Genomic DNA, 26,972 nt, shown 5'->3' with positions numbered 1-26,972 from the left:
AAGTCTTGTAGCTGTGTAGTGATTTGGGGCTTATAGAAGAGCCTACCATATGCATTTTTTTTTTCAGTTAGAGTCCTGGATGTGGTTGGAATGTACACAGGAAATAAAATGAGAGGCAAGTTGCCCTTCCTTCTCACCTTTTCCTGGTTTTCCCCTCTTACTTCTCTATCACCTTTTCCTTCCTCTCCTCACCCCTGCTTCTTACATCTTTTGTCTTCCTTCCATGGTTCTTTTAAACATGTCCTTTCTTTTTCTATTGCCTACACTCACAACCTGACAGGCTGTTACTAGTATCGATCCCCTGTGCTGAGTTGAGTTTTGGTTTCTGCACTTTTCTATGTCTCAGTACTTCTTTTTTTTCTAGTTGTTCTGTACTTGTTCTGTGCTCTTTGTCTAGGCCATTGTTGGTTGGCTAATATTAGGGTAGCATAGATGCTTTTTGGGTTTCTGTTACTCAGGGTTTTTTTTTTAGATTAGAAACAATTTTATATTACCTGTCAATCCCAGTTAACTCTCCCTCCTTTCAGCCCATCCCCTCCAAAGACCTCCTCCATCCCATCCCCTTTCTGCTCCCCAGGGAGGGTGAGGCTTTCCGTGGGCATCATCAAAGTCTGTCAAATCATTTGGGGCAGGGTCTAGACTTTGAGTATATCCCTCTATGGGGAATGGGCTCCCAAAGTCCATTTGTACACTAGGGATGAAGACTGATCCACTACCAGAGGCCCCATGGATTGGCCAGGCCTCCTAATTTACACCCATATTCAGGGGGCATAGTTCTGTCCTATGCTGATTTCACAGCTGTCAGTGTGGGGACCATGAGCTCCCCTTTGTTCAGGTCAGCTGTTTCTGTTGTTTTCCCCAGCCTGGTCTTGACCCCTTTACTTATCACTCCTCCCTTTATGCAACTGGATTCCAGGAGTTCAGCTCAGTGATTAGCTGTGGGTGTCTGCTTCTGCTTCCATCAGCTACTGGATGAAGGGTCTAGAATGGCCTATAAGGAAGTCATGAATCTCATTACAGGGGAAGGGCATTTAAGTAGCTTCTCCACTGTTGCGTAGATTCTTGGTTGGGGTCATCCTTATAGATCTCTGGACATTTCCCTAGTGACAGATTTCTCTTAAACCTGTAATGGCTCCTCTATTAAGGTATCTCTTTTCATGCTCTCTTCCTCTGTTCTTCCCCCAGGACTCAATCTTGCTGCTCCCTCATGTCCTCTACCCCCTCATCTTTCCCCTTCTCTTTCTCCTAACTCCCATTGTCCCTGCCCACCCCCTCAATTTGCTCAGGAAATCTTGTCCCTTTCCCGATTCTCAGGGGGACCATGTATGTCTCTCTTAGGGTCCTTGTTTCCTCGCTTCTCTGGTGGTGTGGATTGTAGGTTGGTAATCCTTTGCTCTATGTCGAATATCCATATATGAGTGAGTTCATACCATATTTGTCTTTTTGGGACTGGGTTACCTCACTCAGGATGGTTTCTTCCTTCTAGTTCCATCCATTTGCCTGAAATTTCATGATTCCATTTTTCTCCCCATCTAGGGGCATCTAGATTGCTTCCAGATTCTGGCTATTACAAATAATGCTGCTATGAACATAGTTGAACAGATGAATGTGCAACCTTTGGGTCTATGCCTAAGAGTAGAATTGCTGGGTCTTGAGGTAGACTGATTCCCATTTTCCTGAGGAACTGCCATACTGATTTCCAAAGTGGCTGTACAAGTTGGCATTCCCACCAGCAATGGAGAAGTGTTCTCCCTTTCTCCACATCCTCTCCAGCATAAACTGTCATTGGTGTTTTGATTTTAGCTATTCTGACCTGTGTAAGATGGTGTGTCAGAGTTGTTTTGATTTGCATTTCCCTGATGGCTAAGGATGTTGAGCACTTTCTTACGTGTCTTTCAGCCACTTTGGTTCTTCTATTGAGAATTCTCTATTTAGTTCTGTACCCCACCTTTTTGTTTGTTTGTTTGTTTTTTGAGACAGGTTTCTCTGTGGCTTTGGAGGCTGTCCTGGAACTAGCTCTTATAGACAAGGCTGGTCTCAACTCACAGAGATACGCCTGCCTCTGCCTCCCGAGTGCTGGGATTAAATGTGTGCACAACCACCGCCCAGCTGTACCCCGATTTTTAATTGGATTATTTGGTGTTTTGGTGACTAGCTTCTTATGTTCTTCATATATTTTGTAAGTCAGCTCTCTGTTGGATGTGGGGTTGGTGAAGATCTTTTCCCATTCTGTGGGGCTGCTGTTTTGTCTTGTTGTTGTTTCCTTTGCCTTACAGAAGCTTCTCAGTTTCAGGAGGTCCCGTATATTAATTGTTGATCTCAGTGTCTGCTACTGGTGTTATGTTCAGGAAGCAGTCTCCTGTGCCAATTTGTCCCAGGTTACCTCCTGCTTTTTCTTCTAAGAGGTTTAGTGTGGCTGGATTTATGTTGAGGTCTTTGATCCATTTGGATTTAAGATTTGTGCATTGCGGTAGATATAGATCTATCTGCAGTCTTCTACATGCCAGCATTCAGTTATGCCAGCACCATTTTTTGAAGAAGCTTTCCTTTTTCCATTGTATAATTTTAGCTTCTTTGTCAAAAATCAGGTGTTTGTAGGCGTGTGGGTTAGTATCCGGATTTTCATTTGGATTCCATTGTTCTACCTGTCCATTAATGTTTTTGGCTCGGTTACTTTGTATTTTTGTGTCCATCAACACCTTTTGCCATTTTCCTGGGTAGTAAAATAAATAAGAATTGTAGATGAGAACTCTCCTTGAGAGCACGGCTAATTTTGTTCATGTGAGTTGTGAGCTTGCTTTCTTTTGACCCACGTAGTTGTAAACTGGAGCTCTGATCTATAAGTTACATTAAAAAGTGGGTCTAGTGCCTCAGTGGTTGAGAATTTTCCACAAAATTAGTAAAATTATTTTCTGCAGCTCTCAAACACTTGCACAGGAATAAACTTTCTGCACACAGTAGAAGCTTGTCAGACAAGGCCTAATGTTTGCTTGAAACTACCTGATAATCTTTGTTTGCTTTGCATATAAAGAAGATTAATGTTCTTAGAGAAGATTAATAAATTTCATTTAATGACTTAGCCTATAATTTCTTCCCTGCATGATAAATTACTCCGCCAAATTACTTTTGTTCTCTGAAGAATTTTTAGAGATGCTTAGGTTATTAATATTTTGATGTATGTATTTGCTGGTTTTTAACTTTTGATTTAATGAGCCATAGTTTTAAAGATATCTTCTATTCTGTCAGACCCTAGAGGTGGATTGAAATTCACATATGTTCTTTTGTCTGCAGTTGGCTAGTCTTGTGTTTTCTTACTCTTAGTTGATTCAAAATTCAGGGAAGGGCTATGGTGACTTGTCTGGATCTCCTGGATTGTCTCTTGTTTGTATGCTAATTTGATTGTTGGCTGTGATCTGAAAAGGAATGTATTCCTAAGTGTAGGAGGGACTGCAGACCTCAGCACTGCATGGTCTGTTTTTATCTATGGTCTCCACACTCAGGCCCAGAGGTGTGGGAGTAAATAGTTCTCATGAAGAAAACCTTGGAAACGGTGGTGCTGATCAGCCTGATAGACACTGCATCCCATGCTGCCTCTGCAAGCTCAGCAGCACGTCATGCATCTCTGTTCTTAGGCAGACTACCATGCTTTTCTTTAACTCCCTGGCATCGTGCTTTCTCTCAGTGCCAGTGCAGAGCACTGGCTGTCACCCTCAGATGTTTATCTATCTTGCTGAAGTCAAAGAACTCTACTGGCTTGCCCAATTGCTTATGTTAGCCACTAGGTCCATAGGCCCTCTTCAGGAATTAATTGAACCTAAAGAATAAATAATATGTAAGCATTGTTACATATGTCCTATATTACCTTTCTAAAAGTCTCTTTAATAATGCCTCTATAAGGAATTCCAGTGTTCTAGAGGGACATCTGCAGTTTATGGAGATGCAAAAACCCAAGTTCTTTAGCTATTCCTGCAGGAAAATCTAGTAGAGTGGCAGTATGTGGATCAGTCAGGAAGGTCCATTAGTGAAAGCAGGGTGTTATCTTTTCTCATGAGAACAGGGTGTGTTTAGTAGCTGTTTTCTCTTTCAGAGAGCATCCTGACAACCCTATCGTGTAGTGAGCATTTGTGGAGGGCAAGGTTGTAAGAACAGCTTAATGGTCAATCCAGTTTTTGTACCTTCATGCACAGGACAACTTTCTCTCCAATAAAGTGAGATATCTCTGGACAAAGAAAGTGTTTTGTCACTTTGCAGTTTTAGGTGACTTATTTTACAGGGTTGATAGTTGCAATATGAAAAGCATTCCCTCCTGGAAAGCCTTAACTTCGAAAGTATAATCTAAGAATCTAAGCTAAAGTTACATCATACTATTTGAGCTTTGAGTTTTCTGACTTCTCTTTATTGTGTTCTGCATCTGTGATTCTTAAGGGTTTATTGTGTGTCAAGGTGACAAAGCTGTAGAAAACATTCTCAGTCAGTAGCGTCTTTACTGTTGAGTTCTCGATGTGACTAGATACAACCATGGAATTATTTAGGCAACATTTCTGTAAGTAGGGAAAACACCAGCCACTCCGGTACTTAGTATTTGGAGATAGCTAGAAAGATGGGAAGTGGAGAATGTGGTTTAATTATTTTCCACATAGGAAGAATTGATTATAATCTAAGAGTTAGCATTAAAACACACAGTGAGTAGCCTGGTCTACTAAGGGAGTTCCAGGAAAGGCTCCAAAGCTACAGAGAAACCCTGTCTCAAAAACAACAAAACCAAAACCAAGAAAAAACCCACAGTGAGTACATAACAATTCTCTCTTCTTTCCTTCTTCCTCCCTTCATTAAAATAATTTCCTAACAGTAAACATACTTATATTGTTCTAAAAAGCAATTACATTATTGTTATATAAGCAGTGATATTTGTAGATTACAAGATGTCATTTAGTACCTCATAAAATGAAAGAAGGGAGATAGTCAGGACCTCAGCCCCACAACTTCAGGGAGCTAAAGGTGGGCCAGTAGTTGGAATAAATGTAGATGTAGAACTGTTCATATCCCCCTAAACACACACACACACACACACACACACACACACACACACACACACACACACACACACACACACACACACACACACAGAGGCTCTGACAGCTTCTGGATAAGCCATTTCAGACTTGTGACCTAATGTCTACCACATGAGCCATATTATTTTATGCTAATGTTTGTGGTAGTATCCTTGCTATATTATCAGTTTAGCAAATAGAAACTTGGTTCCAGGAGTGGGATATTCATTTTCTATTATTGCCTTACAAATTACCATGAATGCAGTAGCTTGAAAAACTACCTTTTTATTATCTTAGGGTTCTGAAGAGGAGAAGCCCATGTGTAACTTTGCTTATAGCTCTCACCACGCCAGGCTAGATCTAGGAATTGGCAGGCCTGAGTTCATTTTTTAAAAAAGATTTATATGTAGGGCTGGAGAAGTGGCTCATTGTTTAAGAGCACTGATTGCTCTTCTAGAGGACCTGGGTTCAATTCCCAGCACCCACATGGCAGCTAATAACTGTTGTGACTTGTAATGTGAATATCTGTGTTTTCAGAAAGTATTAGGTGACCCCTATAAAAGGGTCATTCAACACAGATATTCACATTATGAGTCACAACAGTTATGTAGTAGCAATGAAATAATTTTATGGTTGGGGGTCACCAGAACATGAACAAGTATATTAAAGGGTCGTATCGTTAGGAAAGTTGAGAACCACTGACCTGTACTCTATGGCTGAGTTCCTCACTTCATTGCTGACTACTGGCCATAATCATCTTTCAGTGCTCAGTTCCCTTAGTGACACTTGTCAAGCTGCCTTTGGGACCCTCTGTCTCAGCATTGGAGAAACTCTCTTATGTTGAGTCCTTTTCATGTTACCATCTGACTTCCCCCCTTATGAAGAAGTGAGCATTCTACAGTCAAACAAACAAAAACAAATTCTTATTACTCTGTGTTACTTTTCATAACATAACATGATCTTAGAAGGAATACCTTTTCTACTTAAATTTTAGCTATTCTCAGATGCTGGGACAGTTATACAGGAGTGGGTGCTATAAAACGTTGTTTTTAGAATTTGGTTCACTAGTTGGCAGTGGGTGACATGGTTGTACACGTACTAAGGTAGTATAACAAAGAAAGTGGTTTCATAATTGGATGGGCATGCTTCAAGCCCCCAACTCCAGGAATAGCTTGAAGTTTATTTTGTTGTTGCTTTTATTTTTTTTTCCAAAAAATACTCATTCAGTTTATCCCTCAGTTTCCAGAGAACCTGCCCTTATAGAGCAGTTTTGAGAACTGAAAAGATTATATTTTATAATGTGTTACTACGTGCTTGGCACATAATAAACACTTCATAACTATTAATAGTTATTACTGCTATTTGTTCTTCAAAGCAGAATTTTTTGCTGGCACATTTCAGTTCTCATGTAATGAACTTGACTATTAAATCCAAAGCACATGTTCAGCACACACAACAAATGTTAAAGGCAGAGGAGTTTTCTTCACTGTGGAGTCTGATTCTTGAGCATCTGTCTGTGATGCCTTCTCCTGTTACGGGTAGAGCGCCTGTGCTCTTACATGGCTTGAGCCATGGTGTGTAGGACTGAGTCTGTGTTGGAAATGAAGTGGAGGAAAGGGAGAAAGACCTGAGGTGAGAGGAAAAGTCAGCCTGTGAAGAGCAGAGGGAGGTCAGACAGGGGCACTCTGGCCCTGGAAGTCATGTAGAGGTGAGGGAGGTCAGACAGGGGCATTCTGGCCCTGGAAGTCATGGTAGAGGTGAGGGAGGTCAGACAGGGGCATTCTGGCCCTGGAAATCCCAGTAGATGGTCTTGGTCAAGAAGAGGTGAGAAGACTTCCTAGCAGGACTCCTGGGACCCAAACCTCGTTGTTCTTTACATAGATTCTTTATAGTGATGTCAGAACAATGTATTGCCAGACTGTAGGAGAAAAGGTGAGGTAGAGTCTAGAGAAACACATCGCCCTCTTTCATCCGCCGTCTTTCTGTGAGGATCGCCAGCAGTAAAAATGGAAGCCACACCTCTGCCATGTTTCTGTGTCCAGAGACCAACTGTAGGTTTTACTGGGTGTGCACCTTTGTGGGCGTTTCACAATGTCGTCTCTGCTCTGTGGTTTATGTTTCTCCCTGCTCTGCCACATGATCTGTTTGCACTTTATAGCCATATGTACTAGAGGTTTTTAATACATGCAATTGACATTTATTTCAACTTTATATTGCCCAGAACAATATTTTATGAGCTCAAACAAGGTTCCACAGTTCCTTTATAATACTCAAAATGCTAATTAAGTAAAAGAGCTATGCTCAAAAATTTCTTCTAGAGCTTTTCCTGGCACATTGTAAAGTTACCAATGTTAGGTACAATGAATGCTTAATACTAATAAGGGATACAACTTTTCTAGTATTTGCATAATTATTTGCATAATTATGATTGTTAGATGATATAATAATTATTAATTGGAATATATTTGGTTGGCAGAGATACATGTATATTCTAAGATCATAATGCATTTTACAGAACTGACACAAAGTAAGAATCAGTGTGCCTAGCTCTAACTGCCTCCCTTACACTCCCCCAGTCTAAACGTTGTCCCTGTGCCCACACTGCTACTCGTGGGGTGCTGCCAGTCACTTCCAGCTGGACCTATTTATAAAGGAGGCAATTCAATAAAGTTCATTTAACATGGTGCTGAGCTACAGTGTGAACCCACATCTCCTGTTTCCTGAACTCCTAACTCCTGCACTGACACTGTTTTGGTGTTTATAAGCACCCAAAGAAGAAAAACTCCGGAATCCATTGAAAAACCACCAAGGGAAACAGTGTGCTTAGAAACTGTAATTCATTAGTTTGCTAGTGAATACTGCTGATCTCTGGGTGATTTGCTTAAATTTGGGTTAAATTTGATAACACTGAGATGTCAGATTTTACTTCAGCATCTCTTGCTGTTCAACACCCGTAAAGTGCCTTGACATTTGACTAGTAAAGCTCTGAATGCAGGGCATATGGTTTCCTTCAGTTAGAAAATCGCAGAGAAGTGCTTGCAATTTAAATTAAATGATGATATTTTCTACATAAAGACATGCATGCTGTCAGTCTCAGCGTTCTGAACCACTGTTCTGAAAAGCCTTGTTAAAGTGCATGAGTCTCCCCTGGGAAGTCACACTTTAGTCTCTCATCAAGGATGAGAACTGTGGAACTGACTGTACCAGGGCTGCTAACTTGTACCATTTTGCCACTTCTTGGGGGGGAAATTTGTCAGATTAGCTTTACTTTTGGAGTCTACCTGGTGTACATGTAGGTAATGAGTTAGAAATACTTCTGCATTTGAACTGACTGAAGGACATAATGGTGAATGAATCGTTACAGAGCCTTGGTTTAACAGTAAACACCTGCATATACAAAGGAGGCTTCCTGTGTAGAGCTGACCTGATTTAGCAAGGGAAATAGTGGGCTTTAAGGAAAGGTGATTGACACTAACTGCCTGATTCTTATTTCTCTCCTCACATGCTTTTTACTAACTGAGATGAATTGTTGTGTAACTGAAATAAGCTGGGTTGGAAGATGAAGTGAGCTGTGGCTTTCCTTTGGCTATGCTAGTCTTGGATCTGGAGGAAGATGCATACCTGTGGTAGCAAAAATGCATACATTTTTCCTTTCTCTTGGACATTTGAAAAGCAGCATCAGTATTGAACAGTAGCTGGAAACAGTAGTGTTCCCATCTGGGTACAGTTTTGACTGACTGAGGAGCCAAGCACAGAGAGGTGAAGTAGCCTGATTTTGTTTTCTACTTTTCATAGGGTGTCTTTCTCATTGACTTTAGGGAACTGTTTTGTGTTGTTGGTGTAGGAAAGCTGGATAAATCGACAGATTTTGAACTGAGATGATTTTACTATGAAGGTTGACTTCATTATGGGCCCCGTTTTTTTTAGTAGACTGCCTTAACTGGATGGTAATAAGTTGTTCCACTCTCTTGAAATGTTAAGTAAAAGGAGACTGTCTTTGGGAGACTAATTTTGTGCTTTGGCTGCAAAGCTTGCAATCTTTTGGGTTTAATTTTCTTTGTTAGATGTCAAAAATGTTGAATGTATTACCTCAGGATTTTTTTTATCAAATTACAACAGTTAAATGGAGACTTTAACAGTAACTATCTACCTAGGGTTGTCTTGACTGCCTTGTGCTGAAAGAGCAAGGATGTCTCCTTCAGAGGGTGTGTCAGCAAGTCTACTATGACAAGGGCAGGAAGATGCAGTCTTATGAATAGGTAATGTAATGGCTTTACAGGACTTGCAGACTGCAGGCCAGGGGATGGCTCAGTAAAGTGCCAAGAGGGGACACTTAATAGTCTGAGTGCAGGTAATTGTAATAAGATGTGCATTGGCTATGTTAAAGAACAAAGATAAGTTTTCAAATAGGAAGATTTGGGCAGTTTACAGTAATTTCTCACCATGGTTTTTGTTATGAGAATAGAAATAACAGTGTAAATTGCTTTATTAAAAATAATACATTTCAGAAGAATTTCAGTAAGAAGGTAAGTTGTGTATTTCTCTTAAGATAGAATATTGTATGAGATTAGGTTAGCTGGAAAGTATGTCCACCTGGTAAACCAAAATGAATGCACATGCTAATACTGAGTGTGTTACTTTCTTTTCCTATTGCTGTGATTAAATATCCTAATAAAAGTAATTTAATGAGGGAGGACTTTTGTTTGGCTCACATTTCAGAGTGTAGTTCATCATGGCAGGCAAGCAGTTTCCTGATCACATGGCATCCACAGTCAGGAACAGATCATGATGGATGCATGCTGCGCAGGTCTCTATGTCCACTTCTATTGTCTAGGAACCCATCCCAGGGAATGGTGCCACCCTCAGTAGGTGGGCGTACCACTGAAGTTAATGTAATCAATATAATTTTGATAGGCAGTCTCCCAGGTAATTATAGACGATGCCAAGTTGACAGTTATTACTAATCGTTATCTTGACTGAAAATAATTGGAGCCAAGGGGCCTGAGACAAAACTGAAATAAAAAGAATGAACAGCCCTGCTCCTTAATTGTTCTTATTATAATAAGCCCGAGAAACTTCTGTTAATGTCTGACATCTTTGCATGGATTTCAAATGTCAAGCATATCTGATCACGTGTTATGAAATACGGAGTAATGGATGTATCACCAAGGGGCCCTGACCTAAGTCCCTGACTAGGGTCTCCTTCAAGCTAAGATGATGTCATTGATAAATGTGTTCTTTTACTCATTGATAGGTTATTTGGATTTCAGCATTAGTTATGATTTTAAACATTTGTGTTATGTGGGTTGCATGTCTGGAATGAAAAATCATTCATTCTTTTATATCCTTTGGTGGATTAAAATATTCATTTTGTTTTAGGTGTATGATTGTTTTACTGGCATTATGTCTATGTGTAACTTGTATAAATGCCCAAAGAGGCTAGAAGAGGGTATCACACTCTTTAAGCTGGAGTTAAAGAGGGTTGTTAGCCACCATGTGGGTGCTGAGAATTGGACCTGAATTCTCTGTAGAAGCAACAAGTCTCTGAAATCTCTCCATCTCTCCTCTGCTGGATTTCAGTAAATAACACAAGTGGAGATTGTTGCCTGTATGTTATTAAAGTGGGCCAGAGTAACCAATAATGAAGGTTCATTTCCACAGCTGAAATCCTTTGTGTTGCTTTTGCTTGCTGCTCTCTTTGGAAATCATTCTCTAGCTCCTTCTCCCCTTTATAATGCCTGAGTTCACCCAAGTGTCTTGAATTCAAGAGTGTTCTATGGATTAATTCATTCCTTCCACCTCTGCCCCCTCCCCCTCCTCCCTCCCTCCCTCCCTTCCTCCCTCCCTCCTCCTTCCCTTAATTCTGTTACTTCTTTCTTTATTAAAATATTATGTTTGACCAGCAAGATTTATTTATTTATTTTGCTTATCCCCTGGAAAGGCCCATGTCCCATAAGCTGTCACAAACCCCTAGTTGGATCAGCCAGTTCCCCCTTCTTCAGATAATTCTCTAAGCAGATGGAAAGAGAATTGGAAGAGATAACTCTGACTCCACTCTTCACATTGGAAGGCAGTGCTGCTCTCTTCCATGGAGACACAAGACGGATTGCGTTATGACTATCTCCTGAACAACTGTGATTGTCACGGGTACATTCAAATATACCTGCAAAAAAAGACAGGGAAAACATGATATGTCTCTGAAATTTGAGGACACTTGTGAGTCATGTAGACATCTGCCAAATTAAATAGTAGGCTCTCTTTACATATATGTTTAAGTCATTTGTGCTGTTTAACATTTATTCCATGCTTTTCAATAAAAAGTTGCATACTTCAGAAAAATATGTAATATTCTACTACCCTTGGTAAATTTAATATGAGTAATATGGATTTTTGTTTTGTTTTGTTTTGTTTTAGGTTCGTGGGAGCAAGGGAGAAGTTCTGTATATTTTAGATGCTACCAACCCGAGACACTCCAACTGGCTTCGCTTTGTTCATGAGGCACCATCTCAGGAGCGGAAGAACCTGGCTGCCATTCAAGTGCGTTTTTTGCCTTCATATTCGTATAGTGCACCATAAGAGTAGTGGATTAACTTATAACTCTATTCCGTATCTTCATTTTATGTCCCTGTGATCAGCTTCAAATAACAGTACCTAAGTAATAAAAGCAGAGAAATCATGTAGTCAGCATATGTAGGAAAAGGCAACTGAACTGTCAGCTAAAACCAGATCTCTGGCTTTATGGGAATTCTTGGAGCAATCACTTTCATGATCTGATACTGTGTTTGGTGGAGTTTGCCCTAAATACTTTGATTTTCTTCATTGAAGTTTTTTTTTTTTTTTTCTTTGATAGCAGTTTGGTTTGCTAGTTGCTTTGGTTCACTGTTCTCTGCTGTGGATTATTCTTTGAGAAAGGCCTCATGGAGACAGTTTGTTCTTGTGTGTTCCCCCACAGTCTGACTGGGACTCATGGGGATCATGTGTCTGAGAATTTTTTTTCAGATAAACAGAGCCAGTTCGATACATTTAAGCATCTCTCTATGTAGATCTATTCTAAACATTTGGCTCATGAAATAGTGGATACTGGCAAATCCAAATTCTGCAGAGCTGATGTCTCATTTTGAATCCAAGGACCAAAAACTCCTGTAGAGCCAGGAAGGCTGCTTTGAAAAAGCTGAAGACATGGTGTTTCTCTTATGGTGAACAAGCAGGGGGCCAGCATTGTTTTTTGTTCTGACCTTTAACTGATTGAATGAGCCCACTGATATTGAATGAGTCAACATTCCTTACTCAAGCCCACTGATTGAAATGTTACTCTCATCCAAAACCGTTTTCATAAAAGCACACAGCATAGTTTTAACCAGCTACCAATCACTGCATGCTCAATTAATCTGAGCCATAAAAACAGTTGCCACAAGTAGGACCATGTCTTTCTGAACTCTGTTTCAATGTACAGTAGTATATTGCCACATAAAACATTTGGTTCTTGTGCAGACTATGAGTTGAACTTAGCAATTGCTCCATGGCAATGAAGGCAAAAGGAAAAGAGGCAGGTTTAGAGTGAGCCTGTACCTAAAAGATCAATCAGAAAAGTCAAGAGAATTAGGGGACACTATATGGTGATGCTAAACTACTTCATCCTGTGTAAAGCTACTCGTTCTGACTCTGAACTGCAGAAGTCAAGAAAACATGGCTGACAGAAACAAGAAGGAAAATAACAGGCACAAACTGTCTATACAGATCTAGTTCTTCATCTATATGTGACATTTGCTTATAGAAACTTAAAATGTAGAAACTTATTGACAAGTGTGTTGATTATACTTAATCCACAGCATTAAGTTTAATTTGATGAAAAATATAGTCATCAAGTATTCAATTTCCTATCTTCAGCTAAGCAATTTCTCTTTTATTATAAGGGTTAGGAAAACAATATATTTCCCTATATGGACACATTGATCTAACTCTAATAAAAAAGCTAAGATATAATATAAATGGAATCTTTGATAGGCGAGATTGTTGAGCAGCATTTTGGATTACCCTTGACATAAGGATTCAAACACATTCGAAAGGGATTCATTTTTTCATTCAGGTATAAGTTTCTTTTTCAAGTACATTTATACTTTTTCATGTTCTTCATCAATGTAGTCCCATAGCATTCATACATATGAAGTCAATGGTCATGTTCTGTTTGTTCCTTTTTAAATATTACTGTTGTCACAATTGCTGAAGAAATTTATTTTAAACCATCTATTGCTCCTTACTGTACTTCAGATACACACAGTAAACACACACACACACACACACACACACACACACACACACACACACACACACACACATACACACACACACACACACCCTCTTGGTGTTGGACTATGGGGTTTAACATTTTCCAAAAATCTCTTCACTTGACAACTTTCTTACTATTGGCTGGTATTTCTGAGGCTCAGTAATTTCCCTCATTTGCTCCAACTTTCAAGGTCTTTATTCTGAGCTTTGCACTGGGCCACAGACCCCCTCCACAATTCTTGTTGAAAAATGTCCTATTTGTCTATGTTGTTTTAATCTCCCTTTAGTTAATGGAAATGGTTGTGGTTATGTTGATTTTGATCCTATCTCATGCACATGCTACTCTGCTGTGAATTGTATTTTTGTTTTTTCCACACTGGGGACATTGCACATCTTGTTTTTAGATATCACCTTTTCACCAGGCACAGTTATCATTCTCATTTGGAATACTCAGTGACCACTTTTCCTCCCCTATGTCAATTGTATTCCTTTCATTAAGAGAGAATGGGAGTTGAGGAAAGAAAATGATTGCAGTTGCAGTCCCTCAGGACATTACTGATGACTTAAGAAGGAGATTGAGGTAAGGGCAGGATTAGACTATGACAAGAGCTTCTGTGAAATTTCATTCTTGATTTAATTAGGGTCTAAATCTGTTCAGAGGTCATTGTAAAGATCTTGTTGCAGAAGCAATGACACTAGCTTGGTTTCTTTTAGTGTTGCTCTGTCCTTTCTTAATGGGAATGGATGCACAATTACCTTGCTTTTGTCATGGTATAGAATAGGAACCTTATTAGCTCCCTTGAGGCAACATCTTGAACAGTAGCTGTAGTAACAGATTGCTGAGGCTTCAAAATCACATTTGAGTAAGGGCAATGAGTATAATAGTTGGGTCTCATGACTGAAAACAAAGTCAGCCTTCTAATTGGTTAGGATGCTCTCCTGAGAGTTGCATTCCAGAAACTCTGAGTGGGTAAGACAAGAGCATAATGTTTCCTGCATTATATTATGAATCACTTGCATTCCAAATTGCATCTGAAATTTGGGGTATTCAGGAAATTTTTTATTTGAGCTTTATGCCCTAGGGGTAAAGTAAATGAGAAACATTTGTGGCTATGTGGCATGCTTGGTGGAAAATGTCAATACTTGTTCCAATTTTTTTGGACAAGGGATTAAGAATTTCAGGTCTGTTTTGGCAGATGATTGAAACTCCTTCATGGAGGCTCAATTATATTTGTAGTTTTGCGATTTATTTGATTTTTGAACATTTGCTTTGGAAATGATGATTGAGTATCTGAATTGTTAAAGAAGGATCTAGTGAGCAAACAGTTCTTCCCAGGTGTACCCTTTCAGAATAATCAGTTGAAGTGTGTATTTAGACTTTGGAAACATTTCAAACTAAGATTAGAAAGTTCTAAATATGAAATATATATCTGTAAGTGATGCAGAAGCTCTCTTATACATCTGAATAGTGCTGAGGCTTCTCAGAGTTAATTTTGTGCCACTAAATGAAAACATGTGTATAGTATTTGGTAAAGAATGATTTCGGTGTTTTCTATGCTTATGAAAACTTATTTTTCTTTTTCTTAATAGAATACAACTTAGTTAAAATTACTCAGCTAAACTAGTGAATTATCCTATTTGGAAAAGAAACTGAATTCTTTGGAATGTCCAAGGTAGTATATCTCATGCTCCTCAGTACTCCATTTCCAGACTTGTCTTCCCCAAGGCCATTTGATGTATGCTGTTGTCATGAACAGAAGATTGACTTAGTGTTTTTTCAGATCTTGGCACATGAAGGAAGCCTTTGGGTCCTCATCCATATCATGGGGAAGCCTTATGTAGATGTTCTAAATGATGAAGTGTCAGAACCAGCCATAAAATTCATTATAGATTTATTCTCCTTCTGAGTTCAGTTTAGTGGTCCTGTAGCCACCTGTTCCAGAGTCACACAGATTATCTGTTCTCCCCTTTGAACTTCGTGTAGTTGCCAATTCAGTATCTTAGGTCAGTTTAGGGATGGTTTTGGGTGGCGGAGGGGGGGGTGGGGTGGTCACTGAGATTCAGTATCAGTTTTATTAGTAACTAACAACATTGAAATAGTAGTTAACATTTGCACCTTATACAGATCTGTTACAAAAATCATATTTTTTCCCCTGGGAAAATGTCACTATAAAACAAGATGTTACTAGAATTTGGTGTAAACTTTAACTCAAAGATTGAGAAAGAGAAGTTGGAAAATTTGTTCTTTATACATCATTTATAGACCTTACATTTTTCATCCTCATAGAACAAAAAGGTATTAATAGAAGTTAGTGATGAAGAAAAAGTCCTCGCTCCTACCACCAACACACTCAGAAATAACTTTTTATGCAAAGAGCATTGCCCATCACATCCTTGGTGGCAAATAGAAGAAATTTTGTCCTTGAGCAACTTGAAGCTCTTTTTAAAGCTCTTTTTAAGGAGTGTGTATGGCTAAGACAAATTTTATTCAATAGAAAGAATGTTAAGCACAGTGTTTTATAAGCTCTGCAAATAGCCATTCAAAGTGATGAATAAAATATTTTTGGTGGGGCTCTTTTTTTAGTGGGGGTAAGTTTTGCCAAGAAGAGCTTTAGTAATTTCAGAAATCATAGCAATTATTCACTCTACATCTACCAAGGGCCAGCTCTACTTTCCAGCATCTGCATCCCTCGCAACATGAAAAGCATGCTACTAGTGTTGTGTCACCAATATGTTATGGAAGTCATTTTTTAAGAGTATGAAATTTAACTGTTTTTGAATGCATTGGTTTATACTGCTCATCTGTATGCATGTGTGACTGTGTTAGTTATCTATTTGTAACACACTTGCCCTAAACTTAACTACTTGAGGGTAGAATTCAGAAGCCTCTTAGTTGGAGTTCCAAGACCTGGACTTTGATGAGTTTATAGTTAAGCAGGCAGCCTGAGAAGTCTTAACTGAAGTCATTGAAGACTTGTTTAGAACTGGAGCGTGTGCTCCTAGCCTCCCTCACATGGATGTTAGCAGGATGAACATTTACTTTATGGGATAAGATTAATGGTAAAAGCAACTGCTTGACAAAGAATGAGAAAAAGTATAGAATACAAAAGAGTTGGATAATGCTAAGGAACATGGTTGAAGGGAAAGGGAGGAGGGAGGGGAAACTGTGGCTGGTATGTAAAATAAATGAACAACTTAATAAAAGAACATGCTTGAAGTAATAGAAGAACACGAGATTTCTTGTTTGAAGGGTTTGCTCGAGGCTCTGGGCTCTGCCCCGTGGTGACCAAGCAGGTTACTCATTCAGCCATCTGGTGGTTCCTGTGCACATGCGCTGTGGGGAGTCCTGTCCTGAGAACTGGAGGTACTATAACAATGTCGCTCCTGCGTTCATTGCAGAAAATAAAAAGAATCTTTAAAACTGCACTCCTGTTCTTGTGAATTTGTTGGATTTAAGAATCTTTTGGATTCTTGTGCAGATTAAATCCTTACAATAGCATCTTGAAGAAACTAGAGGCGTGTTAAGATAACAGGTGGTAGGCAGGCAGTGCAAGCTACATTCCCCATGAAATAAACTGGGGTTAGTTGGATGGATAAAAGCTAGCAGAAGAGGTTGGAGATAGCTGAGAATCTCTAGGTGATAGCTGAGTAAAATAGAAACAACACTGGGAAACAACTCAGGGTCCATACTACAGGATTTAGTGGGTTTAGGAGAGGGTGTGTGTAACCATAGCCACGCTTGAGTTACAGCAGCCTCAACAACTTGGCACTGTACTCTGAGCAACAGATATTTGAAGAAAAAGAAAAGAGGGAAGAACTCAGAAGAAAGTTGCTGGGCAATGAAACAGAAGACCAGAAAAACATGGTCTTCTTGTAAGGGCCAGAGGAGGAGAACGTTTGCTGTGGGATAGTGTCTCCTAGTAATATCAGAAGCTTCATCCATAAAAGTCTCACCAGCATGACCCACCAAATGTGAGCTGAATAAGGGTAACAACTAATGTGGGAAATTACCAATACAGAATCAGGTAAAAAATACAAGGGAATTTAATAGGGAAAAGCCTTACAGTGTGACCTAGCCAGCTGGCAGGCACCAGTAAGTACAGCAAGCTGAAGATGAAATAGAAAGCAGGGCGCCCAGTAAGCATCCCTCCTCTCTTCAACTTCCCTATGTCACCCTGACCATGGGCTCGAAGGCGTGGTCAGGCACACCTGTTGCCAGCCCCTAAGCAGGTGTGGCTACAGCATCCCCTACAAACAATGAACTTTCTAAATTAGATAAAGAAAAACCTATGAGGCCTCAGTCCTACCTACACAAAGAACTACAGGAAACTGAGGAAATCTGGGAATGGGAGAGGAGGAATTCCCAAGGGAGGCGCGCACTAGCTGGTTTTCCAGTGCCAAATGATCATCACTGAAAACGTGCATACAAGTAGCATTATAACATTATATAAAGTACTCCAAAAGTACTAAGTATGTCATACATGTATACACTTCATACATATATATGCATACATATATATGTAACTTTGATGAAGTCTACTCTACAACCAGTGCCACCTCGTCAAAGTTGTTTTGAAAGTATAACCTCCAACAGGTAGAATTGTAAATTCCAATACAACCAGCAATAGCAACCTGATCTAACTCAGAGAGCTCTGACACAGATAATAGAGTCGTAAAGGTTTGCTGTGAAGTAATAGGATGGTTAAAAATTTAATAAATGTAATAATGGAATACTTGTATTTGAGAATCAGTGAATATTTCATTAGATACAGCAGGATACTGTTTCTACTACTTTAAGGTTTAAGGGGTGTGGTAGAAATGAAAGAGGGAGTTTACAAATTCTTAGCTGCTACAAAGTGAAATGATAAGAGGCATTTTCTGTGGATGCACTGAAGCTAAAAAGCCCAGTAAGCCCACTTATCAGAAAGGAAATTAAACTAATAGTTACTTGTGTGCTCATGTAAGTGTAAATGTGTCCTGACACTAGAATCCAGGCTCTCCAGTTAAGCTTTCTTGATCCTTGCAACACTCATATTGCATGAACACACACAAAGGAAGAAATGTCTTCATTGTATTTTTCAAAATTGGAGGTATATTTGATGGTGAGTTTCAGATTATTGTTTATGGTAAGAGAGAGTAAGAAGTTGTAAATGAAGAAAATTGAATGAATTTACTAACTGAATCCTAGAATTAGACATATTTCCTGCTTTGTCAGTGGATGATGTTTTTTTTTAGGCAAGTTTCTACTCAAAGAAAACTGCTACTCCAATATATGTGTAGCTTCTCAGAAAGCGATCCAAAGTGAAACAGGATGTCCTGTATTTCATCAGTGAATTACAGTGTTCAAAAGAATCTTTTTGATTTATGTTACCCACTGTTTATTCTGAGGGCTCTGTAGTCTACCGATTCACAAATCAGAGGGACAAGAGTGGTCTTAGAACCCTGATCTTGTCATCTTTATTATCTTTGTCATCAGTTGAAATATGACATGATTTAAAAGGACAGCTTGAGGACAGAGCAGAGGAAAAGAGGCTCCTGTGTAGTTGTGGGTTTGGCTATAGAGGTTTGTGACATCAGGAATCTGCAATCCAGGAGAAGGACATTTGTTGTAAGATTTGAGCATGGACTTCCATTTCACTGGGAGCTTTGTAGTTGATGTTCACAGACAGTGGCTATTTCTATCATTTTCTTGATTTATGCCACAGTACTGTGTACTGTCTTATGTTTAATTTATTGGGCATTTGTCTGACTGACATGCCTACAGTTTCTCTAACTGGCTTGAGATGATCATGTTATTTAACATCCTGGCATGAACAAAGATGATATCAGCAATGTATTCTGGCTTCTTTCCCTGTGGTTGGTTAAGGTCCTTGAGATGGGTCTTTACATAATTTTTACATTCAGAGGCAAGAACAGAAAGGGGGTTGTCAGTTATTCTAGTTCTTCCCCAGCTGGGCTTTGAGAACTTTCCCCAACTCCATTCAATTCCCATTTCATTTTGGAATATGACACAATTTCAAAGATCTTTTTCCTTTATATTTTAAAAATGTATATTATTAAGCACATATTTGTTGACATTGATATATTTGTTCATACTGTGTTTCAGCTCATGAGAAGACTAATACCATGCATATAATGTTGACATAGAATCATCCTTTGAAACACTTTGCTCCTTATTATAGGATAAAAATTATGCTTTTAAAAATTGGTTTAGCTCATCATTAAAACCCATGTGGTAGCCTCATGATAATTATTACTCTCAGAAATTCCATTGGTAAGTGTAACCAAAGCAGACAAGCACAAAGAAGTGATTGTTCATAAATTATGGTACTTCAAATTATCATAAAAACATCACATTTTTGCATCTGTGTATCTCAAGATCAAATACCTCTTTCTACTGTTATTGTTGAACAATATTGGTGAACAAATCTAAAGCTACATTATATGATGTTCACATGGCAGAACAAGTTAGAGCCTTATTGCCACATTAGTCTTCATCCTGTTAGTCTGCCAGTTTCTTTATGTGCAATGACTGCAGGTTACAGAAAGTACATGCTTTACTATATATATACTTTGGCTATTTTTTTTAAATCCCAGAAATAGGAATGTTCTTTACTTAAGCCAAGGAGATATTTTTCATAGCCAATTTCTTTAAATTTAGTGTTGGATTGAAATCTCAGAATGATGGGGCTGGAGTTGTTGCTCATTTGATAAAGTGAGTGCCTGGCACACTCAAGGCCCTGGCTCCCACCCCCAGCACTGTACAAATTTGGTGTAGTGGTATGGACTTAAAATCCTAGGATTTAGGAGATGAAAGGTGGGCCAAAATTCATGGTAGTCCTCAGCAGTATAGCAAATGTGATTGCAGGCTAGACTGCCCATGTGAGATCTTGTCAGGTATGGCAATTCCTAGGTATGTTGGATGAGTTGAATTTAGTAGCTAGGAAACCCCAGTATATAATATTTGAACTTGTTAGATGATGTAATCTCAAAGCCTTTGGATTCTACCAAGTCATAGCATTGTGGTACATACCCCATCACATTGGGTTTAGTGATAAAGATGTCACTAATAATATGAACTAGTTGATGGGAATGTATATGTGATAGACATGGTGCTTTCCATTTTACTTTATCATATGCTTTAATTCTAATACCTTTTCCCAAAGGGTAGTACTACTCAAGCTCAGGTTTACAGGGTGTGGACACCTGGGATAGAACTTTTTGTTGTATGTAGTCTGACATGCAATTTTATTATTTAAGTTCTTCCACTAGAGAGATGTTGTGAGTATATAGACAAGTTTTATGTAGACGACTCGGTGGAATTCTTGTACATTTTAGAGCAGTATTTTAACTATGCTTGAAATGTTTTATTTTCAAGAAGACCCAGGGAACCTGCAAGGCACATGCTATGTCTGGGAGCTACACCATGAGTGCTGTGACACTTATAACTCTACAATACAAAAAATGGCCATTTTTCCATCTGTAAGACTTATAGGAAATGGTAGCTGAGAAGGCTTTTGAGATTGATGGCACCTATTTGGGAGCTTATTGGTTAAGATGACATTACTGTGGAAGAATATAAGTTGTCTGTTTTAATGTTTGAAACTACACTGCAGTTTAAACACAGCTTTAAGAATGCATATCCCTATTTTATGAGTGTTAATAAAGGGGATACAAATAATACTCCTATATCTTGAGCCCATGATGTCACATCATATTACATTACAAACACACTTGCTCTCTTTCTTTGGCTTAGAGAATGGTCCCTTCTGCTTTTTGAAGCCGGATTCTCTGCCTCTGGGTGTAAGTGAAACTTGTTGATGTCCTTGTCTCCTGGCATGTTTGCCTCCCCTTCCTCCTGCTATGTCCACATCTTTACATCCACTGTGCTGTTCTCGCCATGCTCACCTGACCTCTTTCACTTTCTGTAGTCGGTGGTTTTTCCTCAGTGGACCGTGTCAAGACATCACTGGAAGTTTCTCTACCTCCGTTGGCTAAATTCCTCAGTACCCTCCAGTGCCATTACCCATCTCTGTCTTCAGACACTCTGTTCTTAATTACATCACCCACCCTTGCAGCCACTCTTTTCTATCCCATTTTAAAGCTGAGTCACCCACAACTGTTGGCTGAATATTGAATTACTTAGAATTTGTCAAAAATGGAAAATTGAACCACAACCCATTTTTGCAGCTCCCTCTACTTTCCTAAATGACATTATTGATTTTTGTTGTCTTATTAGTTTAAAACAAGGATGCATATTGGTAGAGTGCCTGACTGGGACTAAAGAGTCCCAAGCACAACTGTGTGGTATATAAAATGTCCTCTCTAGGTTCAGAGTCTCAATGCTTGACCCCAGCTGGAGTCAGGTCCTAACTGGGGTCTTGATGGACTCTTGAGTCCATTCCTGCTTCCTGTATTCTCTGTGTCTTATTGCAGAAGCAATGCAAACTGCTGTCTCATTCTCCTGCCACCATTCTCTCCTGCCATGATGGGCTGGCTGTGCCACCTGGAACTAGAAGCCAGCATAGACCCGTTTTTGTTGTTGTTGTTGTGATCAGAAATTTGACCACAGCAGTGAGAAATGTAACTAATTCTGGAAAAAAAAGAGGTGGGAGAAAGGAAAAACAGGTGTTTAGCTAAGTCTACCGATGTGGAATAGTAAATATATTGGGAATGATAATACATAATTTGAGGAATAATCCCTTCTCTGATGGAGTTTCCCACAAGTAAAGGAATCAGATAAATAAATTCAGATACATTCAAAATAGCAACAGAGAGTTGAGCAGCCAATAACCTTCTGACCAGGCCTTTGGCATGGTAATGTAGCTGAAATACTTCTTTCTTGATATGATATGGATTAATATTTGATCACTTGTGCAAAGCTAGCCATATTGTGTAGCTATGCAGTTAACATTTCAAATATGTTCTTTTTTGACAGCTAGTATTGTTCAGATAGTAGTCTCATTACATGTGGCCCAATAACAGTCAAAGAAGAACTCCAATAAAATTAGATGTTAAAGATCAGTCTTCAGACATAATAGCCAATGATGCCATGTTTGCCTGTGATATCTCTCTGATATAAAGCCATATCCATACATCAGTGGCCACCAAACCACTCAGCATAGCTTCCATAACTGTAAGCTGTTTTTGAAGCTACCAATTTTAGCACTTTGAATTATTATTTTTTTTTCATGCTCTGAATAGCTTCTGGGAATTCAGCAGGGGTTTGGGGAACCAGCTCAACCTTGGCGTATTGCCAAAATATGGCCAATTGCAGCTTCAAGTTAGTCACTACTTACTAGCACTGGGGGCCTTCACCGAAAAGTTACAGACGAATTTGGCCACAGTCTCAGGAGGAAGGTGGACTCCTCAAACTGCTGGCTGCATGTCACCCATCGAATATTTCCTTTTAACTTAAAAATAATTATACATTTCTTAATCAAATTTTTGTTTCACACCAAAACCTTTTTCATCCTGAGTATAGTTAGTTTCTCAGATAAGAATTTTCTACTCCATCATAATGTAAAATGGTAACCAGAGAACACATTCTGCCTGAGATGAACATCCAAGTGTCACTTAGCCAGCTCTGAGAACTGCTACAGACACATACATGAGCCATCCTGTGGGGTTAGTTAAAAGAGCTTCAAATACAGAGCTGTGTGTGTAGGGCAATGCTGTCTGCCCTGGTCTGTGTATCTAAAAAATGGCTCCCTGAGCTTCCTATCCCCGCAGCACTATTTTATTCTAAACTTTCTTTGTCTTGGAGAAATTATGTGCAAGAAAAAGATGGCATGTAGTTTTATTTACTCATTTTATTTTCCTCCAAGCAGAGTCATGGTCTTTCTCTTTTGCTTCACAACAATCTCATCTAGTGAGTACTGGAGAAAGATGTCTGTACTTGCTTAGGCTTTGTTCATAGGCTTGATTTTGAAGATTGCTTCTGTTCTAGATAGTATGAACTGTTTCCTGATGGGTGCTTGATCACAGGCCATGATTCTAAAGGACATAGATTTCTTTGTAATTTCCTGAGCTTTTTGTTTTTCTTGGGCCTACTTATTGCAATCTAAATATGAAATTCGTTGTTCTGCCTTTTTCATTACTCTAAACAACTTGTTCTTTTCCTGCCTCACATCACTCCTTGCTTTTTTTTGTTTATTTAATTTTGAGCCTGGGTCTCATCCATAGCCCAGGCTGGCCTCTAACTTAAGGTACTCCTTCTATGCATCAGCTCCCCATACCCGCTGAGTGCTGGGATTAGAGGTGTGCATCATCACAGCTAATTGTTTTGTCCTCATTTTTTTTTTCAGATAAAGTGTTGCTTTTTAGCTGTGGCTATTCTTGAATTCCTGATTTTTTTCTACTTCCCTAGGAGCACTAGGATTACAGTATTACCATCATGTCTAGAAAAGGTTCTAGTAGTTTATAATAATAAAGTCTTAATTATTGTTTGTATGAACATGGCTGCCAGGTTGAACAATTCACCCACATGGTACCCAGGGAAAAGGTTTTTACTGCAGCTGTGTGTATTGCTGGCAGAAAGAACAGTACTGAGGCTGAGTGAGGACTTTTAGAGCTTTCCCTTGGATGTGGCTCATGGTGTCACCACTGGAATCCCACGTGCCAGTGGGTGCCATCTGTTCAGACATGCTTAGAGTGCAGAGTTCAGCGGCATTCGGAGTCATGTGGCAGCTTGATGTAGTGCACCGGTCAGAAGTGAGTAGGTTGAACTGCTTTGTTGACAATAGTTGCATCTCATTTTTAACATGTTTTGTTGTTAGATTAATGTACATACATGTCAATTTTATTGCAGAATTTTTTTCCTGGTGTTTCTCATCTTGTAGAAATGGTGTTTATAGCTTGAGACTTACTCAGGGGTTTAGTAAGGAAGGGTTAGGTGAGATGATAGAAGGTATCAAATTCTTATTGTCTTGGGTTTTTTTTTTGCTTTCATCTTTTGTCTTTTCATGCAAATAACTATTGTGCAGCAGTTCAAATTTTTCCCCACTCTAGTGTAAAGTATTAATATGTAAGCTGCTTTTCTTATGCTTGGATTATGGGCTAGTCATTTCAGCTGGATGGTGTGGAGTTTTCACAATTTGCTGTCTTTTCAATAGAATAATTGTGCCTTTGCCAAGTATATAATCATGGTTTCACTTGTATTATCCACATGTGGACACCAGCCTGCCAACAAGTAAACAAGAACCAGGTTATGTCACAGACAGATGCAGCTGAAGTGCCAAAGCACTTGTGCCCTCCTCTGGAGTTATGTTTATTTGCATACAGTGGGGATTAATATATTCTTGTGAAAGAAGATAGAGTACATTTGCTGTTTGCAAATAGCACATGTGAACCTCCCATGCATGAATTCATGCAATCTATCCCAGTGAGGTCTGGTGCTTGAGTAAGGATAATGAGCTAATTGTCATGGAAGACAGGTTTATAAGTAATGTTGCTGTTGAAAGGAGATGGGGGATTAGAAAGGATGATTCCCTTTAAAAGTTTTATTTATTTATTGTGTATGGGTGCATGTATGCACATACATGCCACATGTATGTTGATACCTGGAGAAGCCAGAAGAGAGTGTTGGATTCCCTGGGGCTACAGTTACAGGCAGTTTTGAGCTGCCTGGGTTGAGTGCTGGCATTTGAATTTGGGCCCTCTGAAAGAACAGCAACTGCTTATTTACCATATTTACAGCCCTGGAAATCAGATTCCTCTCTTAAACTTCTAGGAATAAGTCTGTTCATTAATTGATAGAATCAGAACAAATTCAACAGAAAGGCATTTTGAGTTAATTTGGTCCTAAATATTGCCATAGTATAGTAGCCATTGTGAAAAAGCTCATCAAATGGTGGTTTAAATTAGTCTGTGTAGTTTTGGAGAACTCTCAGTCTTACAGGGTTGTGTATTCTAACTTCTCATTGGAACCCAGTTTAATAGTTTTCTTAATTTATGCCAATCTTTTCTAAGTGGGACAAGGTCTGAGAGACAAAGTTATGTGAGCGCTTTTCATTTTGCTCCATTGACTCAACCTGTGACCAACTCTAGCCTAGCAAAGGAGGAGGGAGATATGTCCCACATGACCATTTCATAGCTGAAATAGATTTCCTGGGTGACAAGAAGGCTTGCCCAAATGAGAGTCCAGGAACAGCCAGGCAAAGGTAGAAAAGCTACGTTTAGACCCTGTTCTTCTCATGCAGCACACCTGAGTGCTTACTATAGAGTACCCTGAGGACAGCCAGGCTAGTCACTGGAAGGTAAACATCTCCTGAACATGAGGTCAAGGTCATGTATTAAAAGGGAAAATGTAAGCCTTGTAGGTATGTCATCGTCTACAAGAGTCCCTTTCCTCTTTGGTTGGAGTTACTAAGTGATTCAGCAGATTTATTAAACAATAGTAATTAGCTTTAAAAATTGATGAATTGACTGATCTTCTTGGGTATATGAGTCAAAGTTCATATGCAAAATTTTATGTGTAGAGAACATGTTGATTCAAAACAACCAAACTGTAGTTGCTTTTTTTTTTTTTTTTTTGTAAAACCCTTATTGAGGACAGCATCTACAGACTTTTCCATAGACTCTGTCACCTTTGACTCATCTTCATCCCTTCCGTGTTCACTTTCCATACATACTCTCTCAGGGTTTATTGAGGATTTGACTGCTTCTCACTGCCTCCACGATTCCAGTCTATAATCCTTTCCAATGGACTCATCAGCAGATTATTGTGTGAGCAATTCTTCAAATAAAGAAAATATAAGTAGACATGATGGCTCTGGCTCTGGGAATCCAGTGAAAGAGAGGGAGGAGGGAATATATGAGCAAGGGAGGTCAAGATCATGATGGAGCCATCTACATAGACAGCTGAATCAAACTTGTGGAAACTCACAAACTCTAGACCTACAACTGTGGGGACTCCAGGGGACTGAACTATGCCCTCCATATGTGGGAGACGGTTGTGAAGCTGGGACTATCAGAGGGGCCTCTGGCGGTAGGACCATGATGCAAACCTTGTACATGAGCTAGCTTGTTGGAGCCCATTCCCTATCGTGGGATGCAATGCTCAGCCTTAATGCATGGAAGATGGGACTTTCCATGCCTCAACCTATCGTGTCAGACTATGTTGTCTCTTCATGGGAGTCCTTACTTGTTAGGAGGAGTGAACTGGTGGGGGGGGTAGGGGATGGGACGAGGTGTGGGAGGAAAATTGTGGTTACAATGAAAAAACAAGCCTTCATTTATACACAAGTATCTTACTATTTTAGGCATTGCCTTAGTTAGGGATAAATAGTGCTGTGGTAAACACCATACCCCCCACAAAAAACACCCCCCAAACAAACAAAAACAAAATAAACAAAAATAAAACAAACAAACAAAACTTGGTGAAGAAAGGATTTGTTTGCTGTGTGCTTCAACATCACTGTTCATCATTGAAGGAAGTTAGGGCAGAAACTCAAAAAGGGCACAAACCTGGAGGCAGGAGCTGATGCAGTGGCCATGGAGGAGTGCTCCTTACTCACTTGTTCCTTGTGACTTGCTCAGCCAATGCTTTCTTAAAGAACCCAAGTATACCTGTCCTGGGGTGGCCCCACCCACAGTGAACTGGGCCCTCCCATATTAACCAATAATTAAGAAAAT

The 26,972-nt window shown here is 39.4% G+C and overlaps 1 protein-coding gene and 1 pseudogene across 3 annotated transcripts in view; one reads left to right on the top strand and one right to left on the bottom strand.

The window, feature by feature from the left end:
* Prdm5 (PR/SET domain 5) overlaps nt 1-26,972 on the top strand; it is a 151,671-nt gene that overhangs the window by 46,494 nt on the left and 78,205 nt on the right. For all 3 annotated transcript variants that reach the window (XM_027430223.2, XM_027430225.2, XM_027430224.2), the window contains one exon: nt 11,466-11,588. In XM_027430223.2, coding sequence (XP_027286024.1) covers nt 11,466-11,588 — 123 coding nt within the window. The remainder of the gene's footprint in view (nt 1-11,465; nt 11,589-26,972) is intronic.
* Nucleotides 22,366-23,735, bottom strand: LOC118239260 (annotated as a pseudogene).

This window comes from Cricetulus griseus, chromosome 8 (genome assembly GCF_003668045.3).
Source record: "Cricetulus griseus strain 17A/GY chromosome 8, alternate assembly CriGri-PICRH-1.0, whole genome shotgun sequence".
NCBI classification, from domain to species: domain Eukaryota; kingdom Metazoa; phylum Chordata; class Mammalia; order Rodentia; family Cricetidae; genus Cricetulus; species Cricetulus griseus.
This window is presented reverse-complemented; position numbering and strand designations above follow the sequence as displayed.